The 20680-nt window shown below is 34.7% G+C and overlaps 1 protein-coding gene across 1 annotated transcript in view; it reads left to right on the top strand.

The window, feature by feature from the left end:
- The window catches only part of LOC111043512, a 210597-nt gene extending 197237 nt beyond the window's left edge, over positions 1-13360 (top strand). Inside the window, exon 3 of the mRNA XM_039425555.1 lies at positions 12512-13360. Within this exon, the coding sequence (XP_039281489.1) occupies positions 12512-12581 (70 nt within the window). The 3' untranslated portion in view covers positions 12582-13360. The remainder of the gene's footprint in view (positions 1-12511) is intronic.
- The last annotated feature ends 7320 nt before the right edge of the window (positions 13361-20680 follow it).

Genomic DNA, 20680 nt, shown 5'->3' with positions numbered 1-20680 from the left:
ACTAAAATCATAATATCAACATCAAATTCTGAGAGTATCATGAGAATCAAGAAAGGAAAAAGCGTTATATACAATCTATAAAAAAACTTGCTCATTTTCAAGTACATTTTATTAATTTGAGGGCGCTGAATCCGAATCTGAAATCACAATTTCTTTATCTCCATTTTAACGCGACTCAGGTTTTGGTGGATAGGCAAAAGACGGACGGTTTGATGGAAAATGATTCCCGGCCGATACATTTTAAGTTTGACGACTTAAGCTTGAAGACCCATCTGTATTACCGTCCAGACGCAACGACTTATATGTTCCGACTTTTGCTTGAGCAAAAGACTGAAGCTAGACTTGAGCGTCTGAACCGGGCTTCACATCAGATACACCTGTATCACCTATCTTCTATAGAAAGCAATGACAAAAGAAGCCCGCACTCTTGTTGGAACGGTGACCGCTTGAGCCAACTCCTCTGAATATGTTTCATGAGTTGTAAAATTGCTTCCCAGTGGTTCGAAACCCACCTAAAACTGTAGGTCCATTCATCTCTCGTTATCATTCTCCTCATTACCAACGCACAAGCCAAGAGCTCATGTGGGCATCACCCTCATGCCCGGTTTCACCAACCTCGGGATCAAGTATAGCCTAGCCATGGTCAATTAGACCATGGTCAAAATTTGATCACTTGTTCAAACATACAACTGTTCCACCAACCTCGGGATTGATCAATACTCCGTCGGTCAAATTTGAACATGGTCAACTCTTGTAGCTGTACTTTTCTGAAGTTGGCCAACATGTTTGCTGGCTTGCTATTGGCTACATCTGATTTTTATGGATAGAAATTACTGAGATATTGCAATTTTTCAAATGATAATGAATTAATAATAATTATTAAACGAAAATCCAAATTAAATTCTGTAATATAGTAAATAATTATAGTAAAACTCCATGATACTCAATATCAGTTTTGCTGTCAGGGTGATTTGCGCTGAATGCCCTTTTTACTTTACCGTCATGCCGTCAAAAATTCAGATTACTGTATTTTTCTGTAATTACTATACTGATTTTTCTTCATATTCATTATTTCGGGGCGGGCCACTTAGGTTCCCTTCTTATATACGCCCCTGACACAGACGTTTTGTATAGTCACACATCTATAATAATTTATAATAATATTTCAAATATGAATTGAATACTCTCGTATAAAGAGATTTACAAATCACCATCAATTTTTGACAATTTTTTATGAAGAAAAGATCATTCCAATTCTAATGAGATACATTGGTTAATGTAAGGATTGAATAACATAGGCCTACTGTGTAATAAAAGAGTAAAGCAAATCCTTTTCAAACTCCTCCTCTTTTTCCTATACTACAATAATTCACTAATTAAAAGATTCCGAGAACGAACCTAATAAATAACTTACTACAACTAAATTAATCGCACTAAAAACTTTGAAATTTCCCATTGCGTCAAAAACATAACCCACAAAGAAACAAGCAAGGAAATTTATCAAACCAGTTTTTGACTGTGTTCAAATAATTTGATCGCAGTCAAACTTAACCATCGGATTGACCGTGGTCAAACGTAACTGGTGTTGGTGGAACGAATTATCTTTGATTTAATCAGCCTTCATTTTAACCATGTTCAAATGCCTTGACCAAGGTTGGTGAAACGGGGCATAAGACAAACTTCACAGAGAATCAGTTATATTACCTAACATAGAAGGCAGAGAATCGACAACGCTGTTCTTCTATCTTTCTCCACTATCATTATAACGTGAACCACACTATAGAACTCTCACAGGACAGACGTATGTGTCGGGAAGGTAGGGGCATTCCTGAAAATGTGTAATGTGAAATGTAATGTGGTGTAAGAGTGTATTTTCGTGTAAGTCCATGTAAATAGTGTAAGTACGTGAAAAGTGTAAGTGAGATTAGACAGGTGAGTGACAGACTACGAAAGAATAATCTTCTTTCCTTTTTCCTGTAAGCTGAAGTTTACCTTTTTTCTGTATCAACATATTTTACCTTTCATTCGTCACGTGTGTTCTGTGAAAGAGTAATATTCACGGAGCATGATGTTGATTAATCGCTTGCAATCAAGCTGGACACAGGAGTGGAATTCTCTGAATTTCCTCATGATTGAAAAAAGCAATCCATACGAAAAACACTTCACAAGCATCTCTGCAGCAGTGGAGTTCTCTGAATTGCCGCATTGAAAAAAGCAATTCAGACACTGGAAGAAAAATATGTTTCAGGTATCCAACATCCAAAGTGTTTTTCGCTCTGTGCATAAATTCTACGTCAGGAATTAAACGTTTTTTTATGAAGTGAGATCCATTACAGTGTTAGTTGAATGGGCAGCATTGATGCTATTTATGGGGGAATTCTGACAGTTTAATATGAGTCCCACTGTATAAGAATGTAGACCTATCACAGAACTCGTAATGAACTGTGGTTTTTGTTGGATCTCGTATCTCGTGACTCATATGATATGGAATAATTTTAAACATCTCATATTATACAGTGCTTCATGATGTGCGAAAAAAGCTATCCATATACAGCGTTGCGAAATGAACGTTTATTTGAAGAAGAACGTGAAAAATGCACTCCGTGAACCGTAGCATAACATGTTTCTCATTGTCGACCAATCAGAGGAAAGAGGGAGGAGCTTATGAGATCACACACTAGGTGATGCCAGCTGTCGGCAAAATTCAGAGATGGATTTCAGCTTGCTGATCAATCAGGGGAAAGTAGTTTAATGGAAAATAATGCCAACTATTGATAAAAGGGTAACCAATAAAATCTCAAAATCATCTCACGGAAACCCCAGACATTAATTATTCACTTGAATGCTAGTAGTTCTGTGAACAGTAGACCTTACGCAGTATTCTCACCCACAAGTACCTGATTTAAACTGTAGACCTCATGAAAATACAGCAGTAGACTGCCTGCACACATCTGTGTGATCACTTGTCAGCTGATTTATGATGAATAATTCTATAGTCTGATTTTTACTCTAATATTGGCGTATGAAGGAGGCTCCTTTTTCCTTTTATATTATCTTTGAAATGCAAAATTTACAAAAACCTTGTATATACGTCGACGCACAATTGAAAAAGGAACATACCTGTCAAATTTCATGAAAATCTATTACCGCGTTTCGCCGTAAATGCGTAACATATGAACATTTAAACATCAAGAGAAATGCCAAACCGTCGACTTGAATCTTAGACCTCACTTCGCTCGGTCAATTACCAAATCAGTAGGCCTGATAATCGATTATTTTAAACAAGAATAAACAGTTGATATTTCATCAATGAACAACCTGTATCAGCTACCGTCTATGGAAGGCATTGACAAGACAGAGGATCGGCAACGTTTTCTCCTATCTTTCTCCACAGCCATTATAACGTGGACCTCACATTCTGAATGATAATAATATCCTATAGTTGACCGAGCGAAGTGAGGTCTTTTATTCAAGTCGACAGTTCGGCATTTCTCTTAATGTTTAAATGTTTATATGTTTATATGATGCGCATTTTCGGTGAAACGCGGCAATAGATTTTCATGATATTCTACAGGTATGTTCCTTTTTTAATTGATCGTCAACGTATTTGCATTTCAAGGATAATATGAAAGGAAAAGGAGCCTCCTTCATACGCCAATATTATAGAGTAAAAATCAGACTATAGAATTATTCATCATAAATCAGCTGACAAGTGATTAGACAGATGTGTGGAGAAGCCAGTCTATTGCTGTATTTCCATGATGTCTATAGTTTCAATCAGGTACTTGTGGATGAGAATAGTGCGTGAGGTCTACTGTTCACAGAACTACTAGTCTTACTATAGGAGAGTCTCTAATTGGAAGAAGAGTGCTCTATGGTAGACTCAGACGCCTCGATCCTATTTGCACAGGACTTTATCCTCCGGGGATAAAGCTCTTACGTGACAACGCCTCTGCGTGACGCCGCAAGGGACTGACGTGGTGTCGCATATCTTGCCTAGACTGATAATCCGTCTAACGAACCGTCTACGTCAGCCGCCTTCCAAATGAGTGACTGTCATTGGATAGAGCTGCAAATGACGCTATCAGCAGCTTTCAGCTCGAAGCAATAGCGCTTGATAGGCCTCCCAGCGGGAGCAGGCATACTGAGATTCCCTATCATTTTCCAAAAGCTCTCATTTGTCAAGATCTATAATATAGATTCTATAATGATTCTAAGAGATTCGATAAAATAGATTCTCAAGATTGTATTATGAGATTATAGAACGCACAGAAAAGTATGAGATTCATCAAATAAGACTTAGAAACCATTAAATCCATTATACTCCTCAAATATAGGCAAGTAAGATGCTGGAAAATGGAATGAAATGGGATTATTTTTGACCGAACGAAGTGAGGTCTAAGATTCAAGTCGACGGTTTGGCATTTCTCTTAATGTTTAAATGTTTATATGTTGCGCATTTACGGCGAAACTCGGTAATAGATTTTCATGAAATTTGACAGGTATGTTCCTTTTTAAATTGCGCGTCGACGTATATACAAATACAAGGTTTTTGGAAATTTTGCATTTCAAGGATGATATGAAAGGAAAAAGGAGCCTCCTTCATACGCCAATATTAGAGTAAAAATCAGACTATAGAATTATTCATCATAAATCAGCTGACAAGTGATTACACAGATGTGTGGAGAAGCCAGTCTATTACTGTATTTGTATAAGGTCTATAGTTTCAATCAAAGACCTTGAAGAGGTATGCATCTTTAAGCTGGGTTTACACCAAAGTTATTAATAAAATGTTATTGACTTAATCCTTATAGATTCTACTAGATTGAACGCAAGTTGGCAAACACTCATGTTCATCATGTGTATGATAAGTTATGTTCAATCTAATAGAATCTATAAGGATTGAGTTATCAACATTTTGTTAATAAATTTGGTCTAATCGCAGCTTCAAGGTCTTTGGTTTCAATATTTTGTTTTGCAGTCATGGTATTATTATGCGTGTCCATCAGTATCAATATTCTCAAATTCGAAAAAAATAATTTAATAGGTGTTTAAAAATAATCAAATGATCTAAATAATGCTGAAGAAATTGAAATATTTTTTCAACATAAAAAATTTAAACTTTCAAAAATTTAAACATTAAGATGAATGTCAAACCGTCGACTTGAATCTTAGACCTCACTTCGCTCGGTCAATTATTGTGTTATGTAAGCAATTTTGGGGTTAAATCCTGTTTGCTTCTATGCTTCTATTAATAAATGAATCAGTGGGACAGTGAGGAAATCAATAAAGATTTCACACGAGAACTGAATCAAAAATGAAGATAAGAAATCTCGATTATTAACAATATTGCCAGAATTGGAGTCTTATCAGAGCATCCTTAAGGCTTGCTACACACATTCACACATATCGATTTTTGGCCAGACGATTTTTTGCCGTCCCTATAAATTTCATTAGATTGAACAGATGATGCTTGTCAAGTTCCTTTTAATCAGATAGAGTTCATAAGGACGGCAAAAAATCGAACGAACAAACACCGATGCGTGTGTAACTGGCTTAACTTATTAGGCTATCAACAAGAATCGAGTCTCAAAAGTCATTCATCTGAATACAGTATTGCTTCTAAAGGACACTCAACTCTCCACTGAGACCGGAAGAGTTTTTATAATAAATCTATTATAAAATATAGTCGAGATTGTGAACTTCCATTTCTAAACCAGTCGGAGAAAGTCTTGGCTTGCATGCTCAACGTTCGTTGACTCCTTTGGTGATACTCAAACTGTCAGAATTACTCGTATGGGAGATCATTGATCTTACTGAAGATAAACACTGACAGCTTGAATTGAATAACGCAACCAATCTGTTGCTTTTTAAAGTTATGCACCTCGGAGAATTATCATCAATTCAACACGCAAACATCGTTCAAATGTTTCCATTTTGTTGCTGTACATAGATTCACTTAAAACTGGCATCATCTCTAATGAATAACGTGATTGATTTCCATTCAACCAATGGAGTCAGTTTGGAGTGCGGAACATTAATTTTCCTACAGTTACGTTGAAAAGTGCTGCACTGATTACAGAACGCAAAGAATCACTTTTCCGCTCTAGTGCGGGAAAAATTTTTCTGCACTCCAGATTTGCAACATGGCAACGCAAAATACTTAGTAGGTTATATGGAGCAACAGTGCAGCAAAATCAAAATGAAGTTGGTAACAGTGAGTGCTGTGGCTGCTATAGTGAGCAGAGGTGCAACGAAGCACAACGCGCTAATTATTATTCATTATATATTATAACCAAGGACAACGAGGACTTTAGGATTTTAGGATTAAGGTTTTTATCAATAATAAAATTACACAGAAAAACATTTGATGGATTTCAGGCAATTTTACCCATAATTACCCACTTTTCATATTCAATGGTAACTGTAGGAAAAACTTAATGTGAAATACGTGCGCAAAGTTCCTCTGCTGCACTCAAGAAACAATTCCGCCCTCGCCTACGGCTCGGGCGTAAACGTTTCTTTCGGTGCAGCAAACTGTCACTTTGCGCACTAGTTGCACAAATAACTATTGTGATAATATATTCCAGAGCTATTACGATCTTGATATCACAAGTTAAAATGTAATAATTCCTTGCCACTCTGGTTTAGAATCGTGATGTTCGTGCCTGGTTAATCAGTACTGAACAACTTCCAATTAAAGCATTATTGAAATCGTAAATCTACTGAGTTTAAAGTTTAGTAATAGAAACTGTTATAATACTAGTATTCAATTGGAACATTACTATGTTTACTAACCAATACAAGATTATGCTATCTTTTCTCTATATTTAAACACAGATAGTACTAGTAGTTCTGTGAACAGTAGACCTCACGCAGTATTCTCATCCACAAGTACCTGATTAGAAATTAGATAATATAGACCTTATAGAAATACTGCAATAGACTGGCTTTTCCACACATCTGTGTAATCACTTGTCAGCTGATTTATGATGAATAATAAATCTATAGTCTGATTTTTACTCTAATATTGGCGTATGAAGAAGGCTCCTTTTTCCTTTTATATTATCCTTGAAATGCAAAATTTCCAAAAACCTTGTGATATGATAATCATATGTCATGAATCAGTTGTTTGAATTATTCTAAATCATCAGAAAGTTTGTTATTTTATCTCAGTTTATTTTAGTCAATAAAAGCCATTATTCTAGCTCTTCAATGGTCTGTATTTATTACAATTTTATTGACCAAAATAAGTACCGGTAATCAAAATGCCAAAGAGAAAAACCCGGGATCGAAATAATGTTGAATCTCCATCACGGAATCAGGATAAGCCTACCGAATTATCTCGAAATGAACCCGTTGATACATCTTTCAACTCGGAATCAATTGGGAAAATTCTCAAACCAAAATGTCTAAGTGTGGATCCAGATTCTCCTAGTGCACCAATGGAATGGAGACACTGGAAAAGAATGCTGGATGCCTACTTGAAAGGAAACTATTACACTGAAGATACGAAATTGGATATCTTAGTTACCTTGCTGTCAGCTGAAAATTACAAATTGATAATAGATTTTACTACATTCGAGGAAAGTATCTCCATCCTTGAAGGCATATTTATCAAGAAGAAAAGCGATAGAAACTATTATGATATTGGTATCCTATTAAAACATTACTGAGTATTAAGCAACTTGTTTTAATGTTCAAAGTTTATTTGACAAGTTAACAATGCTTCCAAGTTAACTTGAGGAGCTTCTTTTTGTAATCAATTTGGAAAGCACAGTTTCATTTTCTTCACATTCACATTTTTATTAGGTTTTTTCACAGTACCGCAGTTTCTTGTTGAATCCAACATCTTTAGCTTTAGTGTGCTGGATTCGACACAAATCCAAAGTCCAGTGAACATATCCAAAAATTCAATTCAAAGAAGTTTTAATTGTTATCAGGATCGTGCCCTATACAAACAAATCTAATAAAATGGATGTGACAGATATAAGATAGTGTTAGATGTCGTCCATTTTTTGAATATTCATGAATCACATAAGAACAAAATTAATATTACGCAAATAATTATTCCTCTGATTATGAGAATGACATAAAACAGATTTATTTCAATGTTACTAGCGAAATGAACTACCGGCTTTTTTAATTGTACCTATTAGAATTGGCTCCATTCAACGACATGACTGGAGAAGAATTGTAGAGTATTTTCGACAAGAAATGTAATGAAATAGTTATTTGTGCAACTAGTGCGCAAAGTGTCAGTTTGCTGCACCGAAAGAAACGTTTACGCCCGAGCCGTAGGCGAGGGCGGAATGGTTTCTTGAGTGCAGCAGAGGAACTTTGCGCACGTATTTCACATTAAGTTTTTCCTACATTTACCATTGAATATGAAAAGTGGGTAATTATGGGTAAAATTGCCTGAAATGCATCAAATGTATTTCTGTGTAATTTTATTATTGATAAAAACCTTAATCCTAAAATCCTAAAGTCCTCGTTGTCGTTGGTTATAATATATAATAGTAATAATTAGCGCGTTGTGCTTCGTTGCACCTCTGCTCACTATAGCAGCCACAGCAGTCACTGTTACCAACTTCATTTTGATTTTGCTGCACTGTTGCTCCATATAACCTTCTAAGTATTTTGCGTTGCCATGTTGCAAATCTGGAGTGCAGAAAAATTTTTCCCGCACTAGAGCGGAAAAGTGATTCTTTGCGTTCTGTAATCAGTGCAGCAATGGCCACTTTTCAACGTAACTGTAGGAAAATGTTATTTCACAGTGTATAAGTTTTCCCTGCCAAAATGATCAAGAAGTATAGTTCCAGTCTTATCATATTTAAAGTTCATATCTTTTCATCTATATTTCACATATAAACCAGTCCATATCTCGAGAGAAACAGAAGAATTTTTTCCAGGACGAAATAATTTCGAGCATATCAATATTGAATAGAATAGATTCAGCTAGAGGCACTAAGTTTATAATTGGAGTACTACATGCGTTGATACGCTTTAGATTACAACATTTCAACAAGATTGGCTCACTGAGCTGGAATCTATTAATTAATCAAAACAACATGAGTATATTGGAACATGCTTGATACAGTAGTTGCTAGTTGTTCTGACAATATGCTGCCCAGTTGAATTCCAGTTAAACTCAGTTCAAGCTCGAGTTTATCATTCTCTTGAAAAGCTTTTGTTTTAGATTACGTCCTAAGACTCCAGTTATGGAGTAAAAGACAAATCAGGTCATTAATTTCACAAAATCAACACTTAGTTATAGAATAAAACACTGAAGTCTTGATTCAAAAGGAAAGTCGAGATTTGAAAGGGACACTTTCACACTATAGAATACTCTATCAACTCTATTGGAGAAATATTTATATTTTTCCAAATATTTTTCGAAGATCTACATATTTATCATCGTTACTTTTGAAAAGTGTGGTAACTTGTTATTAAATTTCCTTCCAATGTAATCTGGTTTAGAAAGACTTATTATTTGATCATTGGAGAAAATATTTTCTTTTTTTTCTTGATTTTTATAGCACCTAGTTAAAGACTAATAAGCTATTCTATTTTGACATAAATTGATAAGAATATTGTTTGTGAAGGTAAAACCCATCGGTTAAGCCTTCTATATTGGTTAAGGATTAAATAAAGATTATTTTTAGCATAAAAGGATACAGTATTCTGCCTTTGCACTTCCAATTGAACACTTTAGCACTAAACTAATTCGTGTGGCTTTCTGCGTTGCAGTCTTCTTACTCCATGCACGTTGAGCAGCTGGATTGCTAAGAAATATTTTCTCAAAGGATAAAATAGTAATTGATTTTTAAAAATAATAATAAATTAAACAACGATGAACAGTCAATATCACATCAGATATACCAGTATCAGATATCCTCTGTAGGAGGCAGTGGAAAGGCTGAGAATCGCCAACACGGCTCTCCTATCTTCCTCTACTGCCATTACAACGTAGACCTCACTATTATACTACACTCAATTTCCACGGCTATTGAAACTGTTTTTCTCGTTCAAATTTAACGACGAATAAAAGCGGAAACCACGGTCTGAACAGCCGTTCCTCCCTCTTATCATAACATTGGCACTGGATTTGATTCTAAGCGTAAAACAAGGGTCATTATAACAGTCAGCTTGTAAGTTCATCACCCGCTATCAAGCAACAGGGCTTTTAGGCTTCCCCCGGTTTTGTATAGGAAGTAAATGATTTGAAACAAGCATGAAAATGGAAGCTACTTTATAAACTGTTAGCATCGGACATAAAGTTGAGTTAGGCCAGGTTTTTCAGTCACAGTGTGGTTCACGTTATAATGCATGTTGGGATTGAAATATCATTGTAATGAATTTTTATTTGTGTATCATTCAATAAATAAACTAGTAGTTCTGTGAACAGTAGACCTCGCGCTCAGTGAGTTACATTGACCTGTTGTTATGTTTTCTCAAAAATTAATAAATAATTTATCAATAAAAAATGTCTAGAAAAAATTCTAAATAAATATAGAGCTTTCTGTCCTATATAGTACCGATGACGCGTCGTCCCGGAATGTGAGTGTGAGCGCTGCTATCAGGTCAGGCTGCAACTGTCTACAACGTTGATGGAAAGATACAATTTTCAAGATTTTCGATGTTTTTGAACGGATAGTATTATAGTAAACTGTCTACTAACGTTAATGGGAATATACATTTTCAAGATGTTCGATGTCCTTGAACGGGTAGTATTATAGTCCACTAGACAGCTGATTTATGATGAATAAATTCTATAGTCTGGTTTTTACTCCAATATTGGCGTATGAAGGAGGCTCCTTCTTCCTTTTATATTATCCTTGAAATGCAAAATTTCCAGAAACCTAGTATATACGTCGACGCGCAATTTAAAAAGGAATATACTTGTCAAATTTCATGAAAATCTATTACCGCGTTTCGCCGTAAATGCGCAAACAGAGCCTGTTCATATTACAGCGATTTACGCTCGGTTGTCGGCGATCGCTCGGTTTTAGTAGTCGCCGGCGAATCGCGGCGGTTGTAATCTCAGACTTAACCGAGGGCAAATCGCTCATGAATCGCTGTCATGTGTACGAGGTTGGCAAATCGAGCCGCGCGACAACCGCGCGACAACCGAGCGTAAGTCGCTGTCATGTGAACAAGCTCTTAAACATTAAGAGAAATGCCAAACCGTCGACTTGAATCTTAGACCTCACTTCGCTCGGTCAACAAATGAATTTGTCAACTGGAAGCACAAGGCTGAATTCGTTTTATTCAGAGTGAAGTATAAGTCAGTAAATCAGTAAGTCAGTAATAAGTAGGTCAGTATAAGTAAATAACATTAACGATGTAAGAGATTTCTGTGGAAAAAGATAGAAGAACAGCGTTGCCGATTCTCTGTCTTGGCACTGCCTTTCATTGAGGAAGGCTGATTGAATAATAGCTGTTTGAATTGATTTGTTTTTTTTTCAGATTGATTTCTACAGTGATGCAGGTTTGATACCCAGTGAGACACCCATTACATTTTCATAACTGAGATTGAATATTTTGTTGATTTGTTATATTTCTACATTGTTGAAAAATGGTCTAGCAACGTTTATTCGTCAAAAAAATGTATTTACAATGATTAGATGAAACATTTCCATCATTGAGATTCAATATTTTGTTGAATGATTATATTGAATTTATACATTGTTAGGAAACGATCTGGTAACGTTGCTGAGCTAGAAAAGGATAGAGCATTCCGTTAATTGGGAGATGAGATATCGTGTACACAGACGAACATACACTCATACACACACACACATACAGACCAATACCCAAAAACCACTTTTTTGGACTCAGGGGACCTTGAAACGTATAGGAATTTAGAAATTGGGGTACCTTAATTCTTTTCGGAAAGCATTAACCTTACCTATGGTAATAGGGCAAGGAAAGTAAAATGACTGCCTTTATTTTTCCTAGAGAGCTAACTAGCTTCTCAAAAGCTCTACAAAATAAATCAAATCTAGCTTCATTTGATGACAGCATATTCACAATCATACAAATTGAAAAAAAAATGTTAGATCATCGAATACTTTCCTGTTTACTGAAAAAGTGATTGTGTCAATTCTAATTGGAGATTCTAGTCAAATAGATTGAAAAGACTGCATCTATTTCCCCTAGAGAGCTAGCTTCTCAAAAACTTTCCAAATAAATCAAATCAATTTTTATTCAATGCCAGCATATTCACAATCATACAAATGAAAATAACAATTGATAGATCACTGAAAATACGATACTGTTTCCTGGAGAAAATATAAGTAGCTGTGTCAATCTTAATTAAATTTCATCCAATACTAGCTGACCCGTAGCGCGTTGCTGCGATTTTGGGATGGATATGATTTTAAGAAAAATCTTTTCGATAAATTACATTATAATCAGTGTTATTAAAATCAAATTCATTGCATTGTTTTATTCTTTTACTATTCATTCGATTACTTGTGGATAAACAATATTTCTATTTTGTTCACAGATGCGGTGGAGAAGAAGCCAAAGACATCGTCCTAGAGACAGTCATGAGGGGATCGTCCATCAACCAGTGAAAGTTTCCTTTTTTCTAAATCTATGGACAGTTTATGTGAAGTCTGGTGACAAAGCCAGTCTTAGAACTCTCTCTACTTCCTAAACTGAACGACTAAACCAAAGTATGTTGTACTCTAGAAACTATAAAGTTTGTGAGAAAGTGGTACATTTGGTCATTGGATTACATCATGAATCGTCAATGTAATAATTTTTTCCCAATGGTACATTACTGTTGGTCATTGGATTACATGAATTTTCAATGTAATGATTAAAAAAAAATGATCATACTACTATGTCGAGATACACACCAGACTGTCAGTTTAGGTTGAATGTAAATCATTGTTAATACTTATGAGGAAATCTGACAGTTTGAAGAGAATCTCACTAGAAAAAGCTATTAAAACAGACTAGAACTCCTTTCACTTCCCAAGTGTTGCAGGTGACTGAAGTAAGGAAACCAAAGTAAACGAAGAAACTATTAAACTATTACTGTATAACCAAGGAGTTGACATATAGCCTATATTTCAAACCACAATAATCGAAAAGAATGTAAAATTATGTCATAATACGGGACATTCGAACGAATGTTATTTATATTTTCACTAAAGATACATGGTATGATATGATAAAAATTAATATAAGAATGTAAAACTATATCATAATATGGGATCTTCATCAGAATGTTATTTCTATTTCTACAAAAAATACAAAATGATATTTTTTGTGTAGTTAAGAAGTTGATACTGTGGTAATTATTCATATTTAATGGAAAAGACTGAGAAATTGTCAAAAACCACAGATTTATCTCTCTCCGAGAGATAAACTGAGTTTATCAGAGATTGACAATGGTGTAATAACCGAAACCGGTCTCTCTAAGTATCAGTAAATCTGTGGTTTTTGAAAATTTCTTAGTCTTTTCCATACAATATGATATGATATGATATAAAAATTGGTATTAACACTATTTAATAAAAGAGGAAAATTAAAAATTGTAAAGACCTATCGAGTAAGTAGTTTAACAATCATGGAGGATAGATTCAATCTACATATTATGTCTCTTTGTGAGAATAAGTGCCGGTTTCCGAGTTCGGGATTCGGCTAAGTTCTAGACTTTAAACAGCTGGAGTCAGAAAATTGGCTTTCCGAAACGGGGCAAAGTCGCAGTCCACGTTTAAATTAAATTTTGAAAAACTAGAAAATTGAACACAAAATAGAGAGGAAATAGTGTAAAGTTTCAGCTACTTTGAATTATTTAGGAATGTTTTATTCCGTCAAGGTGAAACGTTTCCACTTATAGAAATGAGAGAATAAAGATAATCATAAAAACTGCGACTACACCCCGTTTTGGAAAGCCAATTTTCTGACTCCAGCTGTTTAAAGTCTAGAACTTAGCTAAATCTCGAGCTCGGAAACCGGCCTTTATTCTCACGAAGAGAGAGATATAAATTGAATCTATTCTTCATTAAGATTGTCATTCTTTTACTCGGTAGGTCTTTACAATTTTTAATTTTTCTCTTTTATTAAATAGTGTTAGTATTAATTTTTATCATATCATATCATGGATTTCTTGTTGAATTGGAAATAACATTCTGTTGAAGATCCCATATTATGGTATAGTTTTACTGACTCCAGCTTTTCCCTTAGCTAAATTCCGGCTCTAAGCTTCATTAGTTGGGTTTAATACACTGCTTGATTGTGTTTCTTATTGTAACCGAAAATAATGTTCAATGATGTTGAGAGATTTAGAAGTATTTATATAATTATGGATGATTTATACAATGACAATATGCTATCATTATCTCGAGGTACAGTATTTTATAGGTTGGTTGATAGATAGATTGATGTATAAGGTATTGATTGAGTTTGATTGATGGTCATTTTTATGGAAATAATAACTTCTGAGTTACTTCAGCTTATAAGTTACTTGAACTGAATAAAAAGAATAAAAAAAATATCAAAAACCACAGATTTTATTGAAAGTTAGAAAAACTGGTTTCGGTTGTTACACTATTGTCGATCTCTGATGAACTATCAGTCAACCAAAACCGGTCTTTCTAAATTTCAATAAAATTTGTGGTTTATGACAATTTGTTACTTAGTTTTTTTATTAATTATGAATAATTACCACAATATAAACTTCTCAACTACACAAAAAGTTATTTATACTCGAAAGTTCGCATCAAATCTCAGCTTAGTTTCTTATTAAGTTACTTGATTTCCCAATAACATCATATGAAACTCAAGTTTCGATTCGTGATGATAAAGTCTGATATCTTCCAGAAACTCATCCAACAAAAGTTTTCATCTAAATCTTAGAATAGGTTTTCGATGTGTTGGACGTTTCAATTGGTGCGTTTGAAGTTGTCAATTTTTTTATTTATACATTATACCACAGATACCAACAAAGATCGGTTATTGTTTATTATTATAATAATATATATAAATTCTAAACTTATTATTATGGGAACAAATGACCAGACAAAAATACAAAAATGTCAAAGCACTTTGAATAAATAGAATTTGTAGTTTTTATTTCCCAAAACATTACTGGGGAAGAAAATTTTAAAGCGATTCAAAAATGATTGCTTACTTTCAACATTTTTTTCAAAATTGATGATTGTTTTCTGATTTTGTTTTGTCAAAAACATAGCCATTCAATCAACTGTCTTGGAATTATAAATTTTTGAACATTCTGTTAATTTGATTTCTGAAATTTTCGATCTTCAAAATAGTAATTATGCAATATAATCAACTGTCTTGGATTATCAATATATTTTTTGAAGATAATATTCAATCATTATAATATGATAAAATCATTAAGTTACTCATATAAATGGTTCAGAAAGCTTCAAGTCATTTTTGTTATAATTTTAAGTAATTTATTGTTAGATTTAAGGGATTCAAACTAGAGTTATATTTCTTATTGAAGAATGACTCTTTCCATACTGCCTTATCTGTATATAAATGAGTCACTGTTTTATCAATATTAATCACTGTTAGAAATAAAATTTTGTTAATAAATTATGTGTGTATGACATTATTTGATGAATATTACCGTGATTCACAAAGGAGTTACAACACAATTATCCTGATCTTATAACCGCCAACAGCCTGCATGAACAGAAGTGTCATTCGAATTTATGAATTTCTACAAGGAAAAATGTTCATTGCTCAGAATAGACAGATGGAAGAGCTTCTATTTCAAGATGAAGCACTTTTCCTGAATTTTCCATATAGAGTTACAATACCAAACATAGGAGAAAAATTTCACAGTACTTCTTAGTAAGATCTTCCTTCATCTCTGAGAGAATTTATATACTGATGAAAAATGAAATGCGCGTGTTTGTGGCGTATAAGTCTGTTCGCACCTTAACAGGCTTCAAGGTCCTCATTCGATTTTGGATTGTTTACATCTACATGAAGATTAATGTTACATCAGATTATCATGATAATTATAATCTATCTACATCATCACTGGAAGAGAATAGGTAAGAACTAGGAACGAAAGATCAACGATACTGTTTTTTAGTGTAAACAAACCTTTCTTTCGAGGATTATTCAGCAAAAATTCAGCTGACTCATGCTGAGCCTCGGAATCATTCAGCATCTACAACTAGGCTAACTCTTTCAAGGCTGTTCGAAAGTATTTCAAGGCTGAATAAATGTGGTATCTCAACTGAAATGATACTCTGAAATCTGGAATGACATCTCATTTTATTTTCATTGTTATTCAATTTATTGTATGGGAGAATCCAAACTTGAAACGAATAATAAGAGCTGAAAATTTTGTGAAGTGAACAACTACAAGACTTAAACTATTTTGGACTATGTTTAACCTTATCTTAATTTGGGAGAGGAATAACACAAGGTTACCTTATTTTTTCTCTCCCTATCATCTTAAATATTGGGGCACCGAGCTTCGCTCGTTATTTTTATTTATCGATAAACAGAACACAATTCTCTAAATGATCGTGTTTATATTTCACAGCTGTCTATATGTCATCTTATAAATTTCGGGGATGCGATATTTTTATTTTTCACATACTCACTTTTTTACTATCCACAGCTGTTTCAGCCAAGGATGAATTATCTTTTTAATGTCGTTCAGCGAGTTTCCTCAAGGATGAGACCTAGTGCAATCGAATCTTTATATCATAAACCTACTATAACCAAATTTCGTGAATATCATTAGAGCCGTTTTCGAGATCCGTTAAACATAAATAACCAGATATATATATACAAAAATTGCTCGCTTAATATAATAGGATGATGTACTTATTGTATGAATCAATAAAGAATGATATATTATTTAGAGCACTTTCAATATGGGAAGTGATGTGTGTGAAATTTACATCCATTTTCGGTTCACACTTGCTTGACCTGAGAATACGATTGGGAATACCCTGAATTCGAATGGTAAATGAACGTTCTAGTTACATTGAATGTACTTTAAATTGAGTTTGAATAAATTTTTCCCGACTGGAATATAGAATTGGAATTTCCCCGAACTCATTATACAGCTTGATAGTTGTTAGAATTTCAATGTCTAATTCAAGTTCAACTGTGAAGGGTAATTTCGCAAATTTTTCTGCCAATTCAGAATTCAAGTGAGTGAATTCCCTGGTGGCCAAACATTTCCTCGGAGTCTAGATGCAGGACGTTTAGCATACACATAAATTACTGCTCGATAATTGAGTTTGTAGCGTGAATTTTGATGTTGTGGAACTTTTCCATAATTGAATAGACTTAAAATGTTGTCAAACATTACTATAACTTACAGCTGATGATGTATGAGCACACACGAAAGCATACTCCTGTAAAATATTGATTTTTATTTGATTAAAGTGGATTTTTTAAAACATTCTAAGTCTATTCAATTACTGCTCGATCATATGGGTGATTCACATCTTTCCTTTTCAAATATTAAAGTTTTATGACAGCGTGCAGTTTTTATTTGCTTTGAGGACCACGTTATAATGGCAGTATTTGATTGAAATTAGTACTGCTATTCTTGTCTACCATTCGACAAAGCAGATAGTGCTATCCTTTCCTAGCTTCGCAACGTTGCCTGATCGTTCTTCAACTATGTGAAAATATAATCAATCAACAAAATATTGCATCGAACCCCCACCATCAGACACAGTATTAATTTCTAATACATTGATACAGACAAATTGATTCAATTTATATTTGATACAGTATCAATTCCCGTATCAAACCCACTCAATCTCACCACCATAAGATACAGTATCAATTCTTAATACATTGATACTTTGATACAGATAAATTGTTTCAATTTCTATTTGATACAGTATAAATTTCCGTATCAAACCCATTCAATCTCACCACCATAAGACACAGTATCAATTTTTTATACATTGATACCTTGATACACATAAATTTATTCAATTTCTATTTGATACAGTATAAATTTCCGTATCAAACCCTCTCAATATCCCCACCATCAGACACAGTATAAATTTCCAATACATTGATTCAATGATACATTTGAATCATTGTATCATCTTGATACAGATACACTGATATATTGTTACAATCTCTAATTGATACAGTATCAAATACCGGATCAAACACTCTCTCCATCAAAAAGCCTGGATTCCACTAGTAGAGTTAGTGTTCGAGTAACTGGCATACCAACTCTACTGAGCTAACTCTACTCTACTTACTTGGTCACTGTTTCCACTACAATTGAGAATGGTAGGTAGAGTGTGTTGTCTAGTGAACTAAACTAACCTTAAAATGTCAATACTTTTTAATAGATTAACACTTAAACACTCATCAACACTTTAATAAATAAACAATTTTTAATAAATCTTAATAAATAAGAATAGTTCTTGAACCTGATAGCCTACGGAATTACTCTACTCTATTAGCTCGAGACTGTCTTCATCAGCATATTAGTGGTAGAGTAGATTGAGAAGCGATGGTGAGGGAAGTCATGTGGTAGAGTACTATCCCACGATGCTATCCCACTCTACTCTACCAGTATCTAGTACTCTACCATGAACGTTCTCATTGGGAGAGTTCACAAGATAGTAAGTACTTGCCCAGGGAGCTCTACTACTAACTCTACTAATGAAAACCAGACTCAAGACACAGTATCAATATCGTAAGAGGAACACTCATACTTTCACTGCAAGACAGTAACGCTAAATCCGCGGCGTGAGAATTTTGAGCAAACATAAACATTTGGCGAGAGAAGCGAGACTACAAAAGAATACAAACATAAACATCTGGCGAGAGACGCGAGACTTCAAGCGAGTACAAACACATTTGGCGAGAGAAGCGAGACTGCAAGCGAGTACAAACACATTTGGAGGCAAAGAGAAGACGACACCAATCTGATCAGCATCTTGGATCTGCTTTTCATGCCATATAATGAAAATTGCTGCGGCGTTTTCGACCTCGTTGGGGCTGAAGGTATAGAGAGGAAGCTCACTTGAACCCGTCAGCATCGGGGAAATGGGAAGCAATGGTGTTGCAATACAGAGGATGCTGATAGTGTATGGTAAATCTCACTAGTGGCAAGAGTGGTAGATACTATTCAAAGCACGTTCTCGGCATATTTTGTCGACAGAACATAACTTTCGAACGCCCCGTGTTGAAAAACTTCTCGCCACAATATTCGCTCACTCCATATCTATCTATCTCTCTCTTTTACTGTCTCTAAAATCGCAAGTCCCTGCTTTAGAATCATTTTTTTGTTCGCGTTCCGTGAAGTGAAACAGTCTCTCTAGACTTCTGAGAGTAGATCCGTAACCAACTCCAAACTATCATCATAATCCCTTCTATAGTGAGGTCCACGTTATAATGGCAGTGGAGAAAGATGGGAGAACAACGTTGCCGAACCTCTGTCTTGTCAATGCAATATAGACAATGTTATGTTCTGCGTGGTAGTGCAAATAATTCAGGGTTAGTAATGTTCTGCGTATGAGCGTGGTAGTGCAGATAATTCAGGGTTAAGAAGGTTTAAGTTATAATTAGTTCACCCAATCCTGAGGACTCATAGAGTTATTTACTATTTCCTACAGTTACGTTGAAAAGTGGCCATTGCTGCACTGATTACAGAACGCAAAGAATCACTTTTCCGCTCTAGTGCTGGAAAAATTTTTCTGCACTCCAGATTTGCAACATGGCAACGCAAAATACTTAGTAGGTTATATGGAGCAACAGTGCAGCAAAATCAAAATGAAGTTGGTAACAGTGACTGCTGTGGCTGCTATAGTGAGCAGACGTGCAACCAAGCACAACGCGCTAATTATTACATTATATATTATAACCAAGGACAACATTTTTATTCAATTTGACAATAAATTAAGGTTTTTATCAATAATAAAATTACACAGAAAAACATTTGATGCATTTCAGGCAATTTTACCCATAATTACCCACTTTTCATATTCAATGGTAACTGTAGGAAAAACTTAATGTGAAATACGTGCGCAAAGTTCCTCTGCTGCACTCAAGAAACCATTCCGCCCTCGCCTACGGCTCGGGCCTAAACGTTTCTTTCGGTGCAGCAAACTGTCACTTTGCGCACTAGTTGCACAAATAACTATTCTAGGTCTTCTTTTTAATTTATTCACAGCCAGCCAAAAGACTTTGGAGTTTGAGGCTGACGAGATAGTGTTCAAAAGAGCTTTCTGATAACTTTGACGCTTTTCTACACACAATTTTTTGAATTTATTTTTCTCACATATATATATACATTACTCTCGCACAATCATTATTGATACGCCTATACAATCTCAAAAGAGATAACAGTTTGTTTCGGGCTCTCCAACAATCATTGTCGAACCATTCTTGCTTTCTTTTGAACTTTGTTCGACCTTGACCGTTACCGAGAGATAGGTCTACTTCTCGAATTATTTCAGTAACAGTTTGGCATGCCAGCTCTACGTCTTCACCTATACACAAGCTATTTATCGACCGTCCTATCTTATCTCTGTACTTTTCTTCGCTTGCTCTATCCCATGACAATTTCGGAAGCAACGGTAAACACTGATAATCCTCGAAAACTGTGTTCTCAACTCATCCTATACAACTTCTATTGGCAAATGATCGAAAACGGCTGTGAAATTACTCTAAAATCTACAAC

The sequence above is a fragment of the Nilaparvata lugens genome, chromosome 4 (genome assembly GCF_014356525.2).
Source record: "Nilaparvata lugens isolate BPH chromosome 4, ASM1435652v1, whole genome shotgun sequence".
Lineage (NCBI taxonomy): Eukaryota > Metazoa > Arthropoda > Insecta > Hemiptera > Delphacidae > Nilaparvata > Nilaparvata lugens.
Note: the sequence above shows the minus strand (reverse complement) of the source record. Positions and strands in the feature narration are given on the sequence as shown.